The following is a 15756-nucleotide window of genomic DNA, read 5'->3' on the forward strand; positions in this document are numbered from 1 at the left end:
TTATTATTATAAATTAAAGATTTCAACATAATACACAATACAGTTTTATTATTTATTATTTTAATTATTATATTGTTAATATAAATCAAAACTTTCAACAATATTAGGAATTAATTTATTATTATTATTATTATTATTATTATTATTATTATTATAATAAATTAAACATTTCAACATAATATACAATACAGTTTTATTATTTATTATTTTAATTATTGTATTATTGTTAATATAAATCAAAACTCTCAACACTATTATGAATTAATTTAATATTATTATTATTATTATTATTATTATTATTATTATTATTATTATTATTATTATTATTATTATAAATTAAACGTTTCAACAATAATATACATAACAATTTTGGCTTTTATTATTTTAATTATTGTTATTATAAATCAAAACTTTCAACAATTTTATAATTTAAATTTCCTTGTTTATTTATTATTATTATTATTATTATTATTATTATTCATTAAACCTTTCAACATTCATATGCATTAAAATTTTGTTATTTTTGTAAATATTATTTTATTATAATATATTTGTTGTTATAAATCAAAACTTTCTACAATATTATAAATGGCCATTTCCCTGTTTATTTATTATTTAAAAATTATTAAACCTTTCAACATGTATATACATTACAATTTTATTATTTGTATTATTATATTGTTATATTGTTGTTATAAATTAAAACTTTCAATAATATTATAAATTACCATTTAATTGTTTATTAATTATTATTATTATTATTATTATTATTATTTATTAAACTTTTTAAACATTAATATGCATTAGAATGTTAATATTTATTATTCAATTATATTATATTGTTATTATAAATTAAAACTTTAAACAATATTATAAATGACCATTTCATTGTTTATTAATTGTTGTTGTTAATGGCATTGCTCATTACTCAGTGGTTGCAAACCTCATTTTTATTTCATAACTATAAGTAAACTAATTATAATAGTGTCTGTGTAAACATGCACCAGTAGGACATACTAGGCCTTTCCACCACATCATGCACTTTTAAAGACACTGGGTTAGAAATGTATTAAAAACAGCTCAGCCAATGAATGTCCGTTTTAAATCAATGGACCAATCAGGTGAATCTGGGGGCGGGGCAAACTTTTTGAGGCGACTGGATGATTACAGTCGCAACACGGGCTTAAACAATTTCAGAGAAACGGCAGTTGTGCCCATAAACGTGCCTTATGTTCAATTGTGTCGCTCCGCCTCTCGTTCCTGGCACACTTAGACCTTTAGGACAGGAGAGAGGAAAGGAAGGTGTGATGAATTCAGACACTGGAAACGATCCAAATGTCACCCAAACGGCTGTCTGACGCCTCACGGCAGGGACACACACTGTTTGCATTGACTGCTCAAGCAGGGGCACCTGACAGCCCTAAAGAGACGTGTCACTTCCTGTCCAGGCCTCACTTCAAAAGCCTCTCAAAGCCATTTGGCTTTTGTTTGCTCTTCCTCCAAAAACTCAAAACTCTTTCAGAGATGAGTGGCTGACCTAAATAAATAATGGCTCTTACCGGTGCACTTTTTAAGGCTTCCTGGACGTTTTCCGTGCATCCCCAGCTTGCATCCAAAGTTCTCCTCCCAGAATTCCGCAAACCACACGTTCCTTCGGTTGTTGGAGAGCGAGCGGCTGCGGAAGTAGCGGTCGAACGCTGAGGAGAGAGAGGTGAGAAGTATATTATAAATGATTTATCCGTGCACATTAATCTTGAATCAGAATAACGTCAGCTCATCTCTTCTGATGATGTGGGCGGGGCCACCTGTCACTCACATGAGATCAGCCAATAGCAAACCTCAACCATCCAATCAAACCCCCACAGACAAAATCAAGCCCCGCCCTACATTTGTTCTTGTTTGTGAAGCGTTTCACTCTGAGATACGTCACAATAGAGAAGAAAAGACTAGCGCAACTTCAGTTTCATGCCGACTTTAAGTTTTTGACAATGTAAGATTACAAATTTAAGACAGTACATTGAATTTAACATTTAAGAATAACTATAAAGATAGTAATTCTGGGCCTGTTTTAAAGTGAGCATTTGAGGTATAAAGGAAGATTGTTGAGTTTCCAGCAGGAGATTCCTGCCGGACCTGTTTTCAGACTCTCACCGTCGTTGCCTCTTTGCGTTTGAATAGTTATGCTGATTAGGAGTAGGATTGGTGATACTCTGTCTGGGCGGGTTTTCCCAAAACCTGTATATTTAATTTACAGGCTTTGTTCAACCTCAATGTAAATCCCTCTCCCTTTGGAATGTATATAGCCTATCAGGTATGCTGTTAGACTGTTTTCGGACGACCTGCAGCACAGAGAGTTCTCATTAAAAGAATAACTTCTGTTTGATCCCGAAGTCTCCTGGACTTCATCTTCTGAGTTTCCTACACTTTAGAAGATAAAAAGTTCACAACAACAACCAATTTACAGAATTGGTTTTGCTAACACTTTACAATAAGGTTTAACTCATTAAGATTAAACATCAGACATTAGGTATCATTAATTTAAAAATAACCAGGTTAATGTTCATTTAAAAATATACTATTGGTTATTGTTAATTCATGTTCGCTCATAATATGTAATTATATTGATTTAAACAACTTTTTTAAGGCAAGAATGGATGAATTACAAAGAAATGGCATTGGCACATAACACATTGAATTAAATATGAAATTAGAAGTAGAAAGATTGAAATAGATAAAGGTTCCTAATTTTGTTTTGTCTCCTACAATAGATTTATATTCAAGTTCAAAAAAACTTTAATTTTCTCATAATATACATTGCAAAATCACCTCTTATCTCAGTGTCTGAAACACTTTGATTAAACCCTGCCCTTTTGAGAGCCTAATCTGCTCTGATTGGTCAGATGGCCCAGTCTGTTGTGATTGGTCTACTCTGCTCTGATTGGTCAAATGGCTTACAGCAACTGCTATTTCCAAAAAGGTTTTTTTTTTTTTTTTTTGGGCACAGTAAAAAAAGCACTACAACAACATAAACATTATATGCACAATATAGTAGTAGTAGTAGTAGTAATAGTAGTAATTAATTAAAATAATGGCCCGGGAAAGGGAAAGGAGACAAGCATCTAAAGGAATGACAAACATTTGTGTCAGTAAAGAGGTAGAGCATTCTGCAAATCCTCTGCGGTATTCCTGTCTGGCTGTCTGTGTCTAATCCGTGTCCCCACAGACACAATTATACAATATGTTTTGACAAAAGTGCTCTAATTGGTGGGTCTATTCCCGAGCTGTTTCCTGCAGAACTGAGAGCCGCTGCTTGAGGGACAGCGCTATGATTACTTGAGTGCAGACAAACACCAGGAGGAGCCTCGGATGCACTTGGCACTACATGGATACGATATTAAGTGTCGGACTATGATGCTGATTGTTAGCAATGCTTGTCTGACACCATTGGAGAGTGGACATAAATGTCTCCACTAAGTCACTAAGAGCATTGCAGTCTAATGGCCGAATTCAGGTGCACTGAAAACTTTGTGCTATGGAAATAAATCTAAAATATTTGACCAGTTTAGTTGAATATACCCTAGTTTTTTTTGCCTACGACAAAGGGATCATTAGGGAAAAAAATTAAGAGATATTCCATGACTTTTTCATGACTTTCAGGTTGTTTGTGAATACTAGATAAAAAATAAAATAAATTAATTATAGATTACACTCACAAAAAAGTCATTTCTAACCAGAAAGGTTTATTTTTTTTTATTTCCTGTGACTTTTTAAGGCTTTATTTCCTTCAGCTTTGTAATCACAATTTTAAAATCCCTAATATTTACAGGTTTTCCTTTTTATATTTATTTAAATCACTTACTGATTGCTTATTCTGGTTACAAACAAATAATATGTTTAATTAATAAATCAAGTGTACAGCGTTAGTTCAGGCAGGCTACATAGTCAAGCTCTGCTATCAGCTGATTGGGAAAAATCTAACTCCGCCCCTATCAGCTGATCCGATTCCTATGCGTTCAATTGGCATCTCTCAAACAGGGCGCCTTACTTAAGCATAGCTTCACTTCAATCTGCCTGCTGGGACGCTTCTGCTGTACGCTGCTTTGCAACCCACCTCCTCCCCAGCTCCCCCTTAAACTGTTAACTAATCAATGTCATTCTGTTGTCAATGATGCATACTCTGTTGTAAATGGGGGATTTGCTCTGCCCTCCCAGTTTAAAATGGGAGGTTGCCCCCAGAATCTGCTGCTGTTCCCTGTCTTGGCTTTTCATGGAGCTCATGAAAAGGATGGGGAATTTAGAACAGAGCCATACCGCCAAATGTAAATTTTAGCAAAATATGCAATAAAAAGTTGACTAAATCTTTGTCTATGGTGTTTTTGACTTAAGTGGACCTGACTGAAATATATGTTACGGAGCCCCTAAAGGGACATGGTAAAAGAAAAAAATATGAGATGAAAGGAAACATTATTTGTCAATGCTTTTTCGTTCTCTCACAAATGTTAAGCGTTCCCCCAAGAAAGATTCTCAGGGAAACACAAAGGTTTTGTGAGCAAATGCAAAGTTTCTCCGGGGAACGCAAAAGTTTTGCGAGCAAACACAACGTTTCTTGGGGGAACGCAAAGGTTTTGCAGGGGAACACAAAGTTTTTCAGGGGAACGCAAAGGTTTTGCAGGGGAAAACAAAGTCTTTCAAATGAACACAAAGGATTTGCGAGCAAACACAACGTTTCTTGGGGGAACGCAGAGGTTTTGTAGGGGAACACAACGGATTTTCGAGCAAATGCAAAGTTTCTTGGGGGAACGCAAAGATTCTCAGGGGAACACAAAGGTTTTGCGAGCACATGCAAAGTTTCTCAGAGGAACGCAAAGGATTTTCGACCAAATGCAAAGTTTTTCAAGTGAACACAAAGGATTTTCAACCGAACACAAAGTTTCTTGGGGGAACGCAAAGGATTTTTGAGCGTACGCAGTTTCTTGGGGGAACACAAAGGTTTTTCAGGGGAACGCAAAGGATTTTCGAGCGAACGCAAAGTTTCTCCGGGGAACACAAAGGATGTTCAAGCGAACACGAAGGGTTTTTGACAGACCACAGTTTCTTGGGGGAACGCAAAGGATTTTCGAGCAAATGCAAAGTTTTTCAGGGGAACGCAAAAGTTTTGCGAACAAACACAACGTTTCTAGGGGGAACGCAAAGTTTTTCAGGGGAACGCAAAGGTTTTGCAGGGGAACGCAAAGTCTTTCAAATGAACACGAAGGATTTGCAAGCAAACACAACGTTTCTTGGGGGAACGCAAAGGTTTTGTAGGGGAACACAAAGGATTTTCGAGCAAATGCAAAGTTTCTTGGGGGAACGCAAAGATACTCAGGGGAACACAAAGGTTTTGCGAGCACATGCAAAGTTTCTCCGGGGAACGCAAAGGATTTTCGAGCAAATGCAAAGTTTTTCAAGTGAACACAAAGGATTTTCAGCCAAACACAAAGTTTCTTGGGGGAACGCAAAGGATTTTTGAGCGTACGCAGTTTTTTGGGGGAACACAAAGGTTTTTCAGGGGAACGCAAAGGATTTTCGAGCGAACGCAAAGTTTCTCCAAGGAACGCAAAGGATGTTCAAGCGAACACAAAGGATTTTTGATAGACCGCAGTTTCTTGGGGGAACGCAAAGGATTTTCGAGCAAATGCAAAGTTTTTCAGGGGACCGCAAAGATTTTGCGAGCAAACACAACGTTTCTTGGGGGAACGAAAAGCTTTTGCAGGGGAACGCAAAGGATTTTCGGGCAAATGCAAAGTTTTTCAAATGAACACAGGGATTTTCAAGCAAACACAACGTTTCTCGGGGGAACGCAAAGGATTTTTGAGCGTACGCAGTTTCTTGGGGGAACGCAAAGGTTTTGCAAGGTTATTTTTGAACGAATACAGTTCCTTGTGGGAACGCAAAGGATTTTCGAGCAAATGCAAAGTTTTTCAGGGGAACGCAAAGGTTTTGCGAGAAAACACAAAGTTTCTTGGGGGAACGCAAAGGTTTTGCAAGGGAACGCAAAGGATTTTCGAGCAAATACAAAGTTTTTCAGGGGAACGCAAAGGTTTTGCGAGTGAACACAAAGTTTTTCAGGGGAACGCAAAGGTTTTGCGAGCAAACACAACGTTTCTTGGGGGAACACAAACGTTTTGCAAGGGAATGCGAAGGATTTTCAAGCGAATGCAAAGTTTCTCGGGGGAACGCAAAGGATTTTCGAGCGAAAGCAGTTTCTTGGGGGAACGCAAAAGTTTTGCAAGGGAATGCAAAGGATTTTCGAGCGAACGCAAAGTTTCTCGGGGGAACGCAAAGGATTTTCAAGTGAACGCAAAGCTTCTTGGGGGAATTAAAAAAACATTGAAATACATTTTTTTTACCCATCCCATTTAACCACACCATGTCCCTTTAGGGGCTTTGTAAATTGTCACATACACCACAGTTCAAAACGTACTTATAATGTAAAAAAAATCTAAATAAATGCTGTACTTTTGAACTTTCTATTCATCAAAGAATTAAATGTATCACGGTTTTCACTGTATTTTTGATCAAGTAAATGCAGCCTTGATGAGCAAAAGACACTTCCTTCAAAAACCCTAAACATTTGAATGGTAGTGCATTCGTCAGCCGTCTGTTGTCACATGTACGTACCCTCTACCGTGGCTCGTTTGGGCAGGATGGTTATGGCTCCTTCTGCCACTCTCTCCTGCTGAATCACCGGCGAGATCTTGGCACCCCAGCTGTCAGACCCCACCCACAGGAAATGACCCGTCTGGTTGCTCCTCTTGGCAGCATCCAGCACTCGTCTGTAGACATAAACAATGATACATCAGCCTCAAACAGCAAAGCACACTGCAAGCACATCCATATCTTATCTAGTGAAGCGCTTCAGTTCAGATAAATGTGTGTCAGGAGCTGCAGGCATCTGTTTGCTGTTACTGATATTCAAATAAAGACACGCTCTGGATCCTCACTCATGTCAGAGACTCGGAGGGGCCTTGGAGATTTAAAGCTGGGATTTCAGTGGTCAGCCTTAAGACGATCTTGTCCAGCTGTATTTATATATATATATTGAGAGGGATTTGAGAGAGAAAGTACAGAAGTGCTGTTAAGCTCATTATGTCAGTGTGAAACATGAAGAGAGAAGTGACTGGAAGGAATGAATTAACTCAAGAATTATTTAATAGTATCTGGATTAACTGTGTAAAGAATCTCCAATATGTTAAAGACGATGACATCCGAAAAGTGAAATTGAGAAAACCAATGCGTAACGGAAAAGGTCCATATCAGTTATCAACTATAAAAGAGATTAAGTTGGATGTTGATTCAAGCTAAAACTCGACGTCTCAGGGAAAATGCGCCAACCACTTTCACTCGGTATATTTTCACACACTCTAAAAAATGCTGGGTTTTAACCCAAATGCTAAGTTCAGCCTGCTGGATCCTTTTATTGGGTTAATTTTTAATATTTTCACTCAGTGGTGGGTAGGGTTGGGCGATGTCTACCAAATTGGCATCAGACGATGTCTACAGTGAAACATTGCAATGGATGATGACATCGGAGGTTGCGTTTAAGCATTAAGCTTTGTTAAAGGATTAGTTCACTTTTAAAAAAGGTTTTTGATGAAAAATTCCAGGATTTTTCTCCATATAATGGGCTTCAATGAGCCCCAAACGGTTCAAGGTCCAAATGACAGTTTCAGTACAGCTTCAAAGGGCTTTAAACAATACCAAACGATACCAGACGATAAATCTAGTCTTATATAGCGAAACGATCAGTTTCTGCGAGAAACCGAGCAGTATTTATGCTATTATTTTACCTCTTAACAGACAAACTGACCGCTAAGTGAGGTCAAAATACGAGCATGGTCATAGATGTATACGTAGATGCCTCATTAGCACCTGCATGGATCAATTCGAATGAGCATCTACTATCGATATATCTATGACCACAATCGTATTTTGACCTCACTTAGCGGAAGTTATGGTGGAGCTCAGAGATGATCACGTTCGTCTGATAAGAGGTAAAATAATAGCATAAATACTGCTCGGTTTCTCACAGAAACTGATGGTTTGGCTAGATAAGACCCTTATTCACCGTCTGGTATCGTTTAAAGCCCTTTGAAGCTGCACTGAAACTGTAATTTGGACCTTGAACCGTTTGGGGCCCATTGAAGTCCATTAAATGGAGAAAAATCCTGGAATTTTTCATCAAAAACCTTAATTTCTTTTCGACTGCAGAAAGAAAGACATGGACATCTTGGATGACATGGGGGTGAGTAAATTATCAGCAAAAGTTTATTTAAAAGTGAACTAATCCTTTAATGTGGTGCGTGTCTGGAGAAAGAGAGAAAGAGAGAAAGAGAGAAAGAGAGAAAGAGAGAAAGCGCACAGAGTTCAAAGGGCTTGAATGAAGCGTGTTTAGCTTTAGACTAAACTACTAGAGGATATAGTGCTGAAATATCATTACCACAAACAATCCTGAGAGCTTGTGGTGTGATCCGCACCGCTGGTTTGACACTCTCTTCAACTAGAAACAGGAAAATGGTGCTATATCGTTCTGTCTCGCGTTCCAGATGGAAACATGCCGCCGTCCGCCATTTGAATATAATTTGTTTAGTTCGGTTTAAATCATCCAGTAGCCTATAATTCTATATAGTAGTGTTTAAATTGTGTTCATTGAACTGTTTTGAATGTAATTTCATTTTGTGATCGGGAACAAGTTCATTATTTGCGGGGGGGCAGTATCACAATGCCGGCTCAACATTGTGATGTCTGGCAAGGGACAATGGCATCGCCTATCGGCCCAACCCTAGTGCTGGACAGTTTTTCTGTAACTCAGCTGCTGGGTCATTTTTACTGTCAATACAAATGATGAACCACCTAACATGCCTACCCAGCGCTGGGTCAGTGTAAACCATTGTTGGGTAGTCTGTGCCAAACCGATTAAAACTGGACACATTTGTCAGCGGCCATTTTGTGTTCTGTTCTGAGAGAAATCTTCCGGGGGAAATATCCTGAATTAAATTAAGGTTTGTATTATATTGTTTTCCTATCAAATTGTTACTGTACAAAGAGGAAAATGTCTGTTGCCTCACATTTTGCCTTTTTTCTTTACATGTACGTCGCAGGTAACATTAGCCGAACAACGAGCACTGACAAAAAACAACCCAGCAAACGGTTGTTCTGTCCAATATTTACCCAGCGGGTAACTGAGTTGACAGATAACCCATAATTTTTTAGAGTGCAGTGTGAAATAGTTAGTATGCCCTAGGTCAATCTGTTAATAAGCCCAACATGTAACATTCATTTTTGTCCCTGTTTTGCCTGGGCTTGCTTTAAAAGTCTATGTCACTTGAGTATGAATTCAGATTAGTATTTGCCTCCAAGACATATAAATAATTATTGTACTCCTCAGCAGCTGTTATATCAACAAACATATGTATAGATGGCAGGAAAGCCAACATTTTTTAGTCGGCTCTGTGTGGGGAAGCCAAATCTTGGTGCACAGAGCAGCACCTCGGGGACCGGCTCAGGAAAGCTGTGAGGACCTCCACAATCTGAAGACGCAGAGGAAATTAGAGCATCCCTCCCTCCAGGCACAGAAAGCCTCACTTAACAGCCTCCCCAGCATTTTTAATTGCTTTCCATCTGTAGTTAGTTCAGTAAAGTTGGACAATATACAGGTGGCGACTGAGATAAAGGCGGGAATTGAGGAAAGGCTGCTGGGAGGGACGATACGTTAGCAGAAATGTGTTAATGAGGCTGTTGTAGCTGTTCCTCCCCTCTCACTCGCTGTATATCTCTATGCCTAAATCCCAAGCCGTATACTTCCTTACTACATAGTAGGCGAGAGAAAGAGTATGTGGCAAAAGAAGCGTCTACTCATAAAAGAGTAGGCAAAATGGCCTACTTCTTCCAGTGAGATTCTGAAGTGTGCATACAATGGATGCTTTACCATCCCATGAAGCAACAGGAGAAGATTTATGAATGGCAGTGAAGCGACACAACTGACGGTTGTAGGTCACATGGTAATGACGAATGTAGTATGTCCAGATTACGTTCATACTACTGTATATACACTCACCTAAAGGATTATTAGGAACACCTGTTCAATTTCTCATTAATGCAATTATCTAATCAACCAATCACATGGCAGTTGCTTCAATGCATTTAGGGGTGTGGTCCTGGTCAAGACAATCTCCTGAACTCCAAACTGAATGTCAGAATGGGAAAGAAAGGAGATTTAAGCAATTTTGAGCGTGGCATGGTTGTTGGTGCCAGACGGGCCGGTCTGAGTATTTCACAATCTGCTCAGTTACTGGGATTTTCACGCACAACCATTTCTAGGGTTTACAAAGAATGGTGTGAAAAGGGAAAAGCATCCAGTTTGCGGCAGTCCTGTGGGAGAAAATGCCTTGTTGATGCTAGAGGTCAGAGGAGAATGGGCCGACTGATTCAAGCTGATAGAAGAGCAACTTTGACTGAAATAACCACTCGTTACAACCGAGGTATGCAGCAAAGCATTTGTGAAGCCACAACACACACAACCTTGAGGCGGATGGGCTACAACAGCAGAAGACCCCACCGGGTACCACTCATCTCCACTACAAATAGGAAAACGAGGCTACAATTTGCACAAGCTCACCAAAATTGGACAGTTGAAGACTGGAAAAATGTTGCCTGGTCTGATGAGTCTCGATTTCTGTTGAGACATTCAGATGGTAGAGTCAGAATTTGGCGTAAACAGAATGAGAACATGGATCCATCATGCCTTGTTACACCACTGTGCAGGCTGGTGGTGGTGGTGTAATGGTGTGGGGGATGTTTTCTTGGCACACTTTAGGCCCCTTAGTGCCAATTGGGCATCGTTTAAATGCCACGGCCTACCTGAGCATTGTTTCTGACCATGTCCATCCCTTTATGAGCACCATGTCCCCATCCTCTGATACGCTACTTCCAGCAGGATAATGCACCGTCACAAAGCTCCAATCATGTCAAATTGGTTTCTTGAACATGACAATGAGTTCACTGAACTAAAATGGCCCCCACAGTCACCAGATCTCAACCCAATAGAGCATCTTTGGGATGTGGTGGAACGGGAGCTTCGTGCCCTGGATGTGTATTCCACAAATCTCCCTAAATCACAAGATGCTATCCTATCAATATGGGCCAACATTTCTAAAGAATGCTTTCAGCACCTTGTTGAATCAATGCCACGTAGAATTAAGGCAGTTCTGAAGGTGAAAGGGGGTCAAACACAGTATTAGTATGTGTTCCTAATAATCCTTTAGGTGAGTGTAGAACATACTTTTTTACCGGTTATGAAGTAATAACATTCAAAATAAGAGTATGTGATTTTGGACGCAGCCTATCTCTCTCTATATACATAGGCCATTTCTCAATATGTGTGCGTTCTTGTCTTTCAGGGGTTGGCCCCTTATTTCCAGTGAAAGGGACTTTGGACATTTTGGACAATTTCATGCTCCCATCTTTGTGGGAACAGTTTGGGGACGGCCCCTCCCTGTTCCAACATGACTGCGCACCAGTGCACAAAGCGTCGGCCAATAAAGACATGGATGAGCGAGTTTGGTGTGGAGGAACTTGACTGGCCTGCACAGAGTCCTGACCTCAACCTGAGCGGAGACTGAGAGCCAGGCCTTCTCTTCCAACATCAGTGCCTGACCTCACAAATGCGCTTCTAGAAGAATGGTCAGAAATTCCCATAAACACACTCCTAAACCTTGTGGAAAGTCTTCCCAGAAGAGTTGAAGCTGTTACAGCTGCAAAGGGTGGACCAACTCCATATTAAACGGGAAACGGTTAGCCAGGGGATGTCTTTCAAGAACAGAAAGGGGACACCTGATATCATCCTCGTTCGCGAACATGATGATGGCCCGGGCGTTGGGGGTCTCCAGGAGGCGGCGGATTATCTTGTCGAATTCCCCAAGCCTGGGTTCCCGCGGGATTTTCAGAGACTGAGCGATACACACGCCACCTAGACAGAGACACACACACAAACAGAGAATTAGGCTTTGTTCATTCTGCACCCAAAATCCAAATTGTTTTTCAAATCCAGACATTTTCTGTTCATTCACACTGTGAACTTTATAAAAAAATAAACCGTAATGATGCTGAAAATTCAGCTTTGATCACAGGAATAAATTACATTTTAACATATATTCACAAAGAAAACAGCTATTTTAGATTGTAATAATATTTTCCTGTTTTTACAGCATTTTTTATTAAATAAATACAGCCTCGGTAAGCAAAAGAGACTTATTTCCAATCCCAGACTTTTGTAAACCAATAAAATCAGTATATAAAAGAAAAGTAAAACAATTAAAACAAGTAGCAGGTTTGTAAATACTGGATTTCCTTCAGTCAAATTAAGAAAAATACACCAAGCAATGCCATTTCTGATGCCTGTCTATAGTTCAAAATGGCTACTGTGGACATAAAAGAAGCTCCAACATTCAAATCACATCTCCAGATGCTTAACATCATTTATTCAAACTTAACACGACAGACTTACAAAAATCTGGTCTTGACAGGCCATATTGAGGTGGACAGAGTCATATTTCATATTTAATGTAAGCTCGATTATACCATTAACGTCCCACACGGGGGTGAATGATGGACTTCCTCCTGGATGTAATCTCCTCCTGTTACAGTCCATTTAATGAGTGCCGGTGTTTCCCGTGTCATTGTGCACTCAACGAATGCGGCTCCTTATACATTCTGTCACGATGACAAACACTAATTAGCTTTAATTAATGCCCCTCACAATGGTAATCACCAATCTGTTGTGTTCATGCCCTCCTCCGATCCGTGATGATTGTAAGTTTATGCCGTGCAATATTTGCTTTGGCGGAAACAGCCCATTTGCTGCCATTCCCAAACATGTTCAGGAGCCGTTTCTGTGATTTCCTTTTGGCCAGAAATGGTATTCTGAAGGATCATGTGACACTGAAGACTGAAGTACTGATGTTGAAAATTCAGCTTTGATCACAGGAATAAATTACATTTTAAAATATATTTACATAGAAAACAATGGAAGCTTGATTCAGCCATAGAATAAAGCATTTAAAAAGATAATTGCAACTTTTTATCTCACGATTGCGAGTTTACATCTCGCAATTCTGATTTTTTTCTGACATAAACTCGCAATCGCGTGTTATAGTCAAAATTGTGAGATACAAAGTCAGAATTGCGAGTTGAAGTCAGAATTATGTGATACAAAGTTGCAATTCTGACTTTATATCTTGCAATTCTGACTTTATTTCTCGCAATTCTGACTTAAACTCGCAATTCTGACTTTATATCACAATTCTGACTTAAACTCGCAATTCTGACTTTATATCTCGCAATTCTGACTTTATATCTCGCAATTCTGACTTTATATCTCGCAATTCTGACTTTAACTCGCAATTCTGACTTTATATCTCGCAATTCTGACTTTAACTCGCAATTCTGACTATAACTTGCAATTCTGACTTTAACTAGCCATTTTGACTATATAACTTACAATTCTGACTTTATAACTCGCAATTCTGACTTTATAACTTGCAATTCTGACTTTAACTCGCAATTCTGACTTTATAACACAATTCTGACTTTATAACTCACAATTCTGACTTTATAACTCGCAATTCTGACTTTATAACTTGCAATTCTGACTTTAACTAGCCATTTTGACTTTATAACTCACAATTCTGACTTTATAACACAATTCTGACTTTATATCTTGCAATTCTGACTTTAACTCGCAATTCTGACTATATAACTCACAATTCTGACTATATAACTCACAATTCTGACTATATAACTCACAATTCTGACTTTAACTCGCAATTCTGACTTTATAACTCGCAATTCTGATGTTATAACTCGCAATTCTTATCTTTTTATCTCATAATTACGTGATATAATGTCAGAATTGCCAGATAAAAAGTCGCAATTAGCAATTTTTTATTCTGTGGCTGAAACAAGTTTCTATAGAAAACAGCTTTTTTAGATTGTAATAAAATTTTACTACTTTCCTTTTTTTACTGTGTTTTTGATCAAATAAATGCAGCCTTGTTGAGCAAAAAAAACACAATGTAATCGACCCCAAACATGAAACGCACACCTCTTGAATGATATTTATTCTTATATACCTCAGTTAGCTCACTACAACATGACAAAAACAGTAATAAACCATTTCGTCACACTTCAACGCTGCTTGTTGGAAAAAGTAGCGTGCTACAAGAAAAGCTGAAAACAGCTAAGCTACTTTCACGCTACCGAACCAATGTAGCAACAACACGGGGCACACAGCGGCTCACTGATGTCTCTCCACATCTCCTTCCAAATGCAGAATGAGGCTTTTATGTGCCATAAATGGGGAAAAACATCAAAAGGCCAATGAATTAGCATTCCAGAGCTTGGTGGCTTTTCAATACACCGAATTCCTTTTACATTTTGTGCTTCTCCATTTATTGTGCGTTCAATGGCAGATACAGCAGTCTTTGTGTTGCGCAGGGACACATATTCGGCTAAACGGTGAGGAAGAGAAACACTGGCTTTACTTAAGCTCATACATTGATTGCATGGGCAGACATCAGCATTGCAGCATGTTGCGATGGGGGGAGAGCTGGAAGATTTGGGGCTTGACATGAACACTGAGATAAGCAGCCCCGCCTACCGCTGACTAGCACATGTGTCAAACCCAGAAATTAGTCACTTCACAATTAATATGCATGAACGATTGCATTCAAATATGGCTGGCTTATTTTTAGTTCTGAAAGAACAGGAAGGCGTCATGCACTCACTCGAAACCTTCAAAACAATTCACTGCAATAACACTCGAAGTGTGCTGCGACTTCTCTAATTGTTTAAAGCAGCGGTATGAAGTCGTTTAAGCAGCTCGTCTGATGCAGCATGATAATAAAATGATCCATTTTAAATCAGGGACACGACGAGCTTCAGCGTCTCAGCTAATCTTTAATGATTGGATTTTCACTGCGTTATGAATCACGAATTATCTAATTGTATCCAACCTCGCGTGTCGCCACTCAAACACAAACATGGCTAATGCTGTAAAAAACTGAACATTTTCCTAAGTGAATCGGTTCACTTGTAATTAACTTTCCTTTTTTGAGGGCCATTCGGTGTTGTGACTGACCGAAGGCAACCGTTTGGGACACCATAACACATTCATTCTGTGCAAAATGGCCATCTTTCGCAATAGCATTTTGGCCAGATTTGCCAGAATGCCTATTTGTTTGGATAATTCATTGAATTAAATACTCAAATTCTCAAAACAGTAACACTAATAGTATCAAATGGAGCAAGGAAGAGATGCCACTGAAGTGGATTTGTTGCCACTCTGTCCAAAATGGCATTTTTGTCAGGTTATCAACCCCAAAACCGGTTTATGTATTAAATCACAATGAGATAAAACATGTTTTATGAATAATACATTTAATCAAATACTCAAATACCAAAATAGAGACAGTAATAATATAAAATGGATCAATGGAGAGACACTGAAAGTGTCACTGAAGTGCAGGATTTGTTGCCATTCTGTCCAAAATTCTGTCCAAAATGGCATTTCTACATCAATTTTATATCAATTTATATTTTACAACATTTTTGCCAGATTTTCAACACCAAAACTGGTTTGTATATTAAATCATGATGAGGTAATGCCTTCTTTTTTTTTGATAATAAAGTGAATTAAATACTCAAATACAAAAAGAGGCA

The 15756-nt window shown here is 38.6% G+C and overlaps 1 protein-coding gene across 1 annotated transcript in view; it reads right to left on the reverse strand.

Moving 5' to 3' along the window:
* The window catches only part of grm8a (glutamate receptor, metabotropic 8a), a gene marked incomplete at its 5' end in the record, with an annotated part of 120391 nt that overhangs the window by 100796 nt on the left and 3839 nt on the right, over window positions 1–15756 (reverse strand). The window contains 3 exons of the mRNA XM_079818366.1: window positions 1560–1697; window positions 6661–6815; window positions 11872–12007. Of these exons, the coding sequence (XP_079674492.1) occupies window positions 1560–1697; window positions 6661–6815; window positions 11872–12007 (429 nt within the window). The remainder of the gene's footprint in view (window positions 1–1559; window positions 1698–6660; window positions 6816–11871; window positions 12008–15756) is intronic.

The sequence above is a fragment of the Gobio gobio genome (genome assembly GCF_949357685.1).
Source record: "Gobio gobio genome assembly, chromosome: 5".
NCBI lineage: Eukaryota > Metazoa > Chordata > Actinopteri > Cypriniformes > Gobionidae > Gobio > Gobio gobio.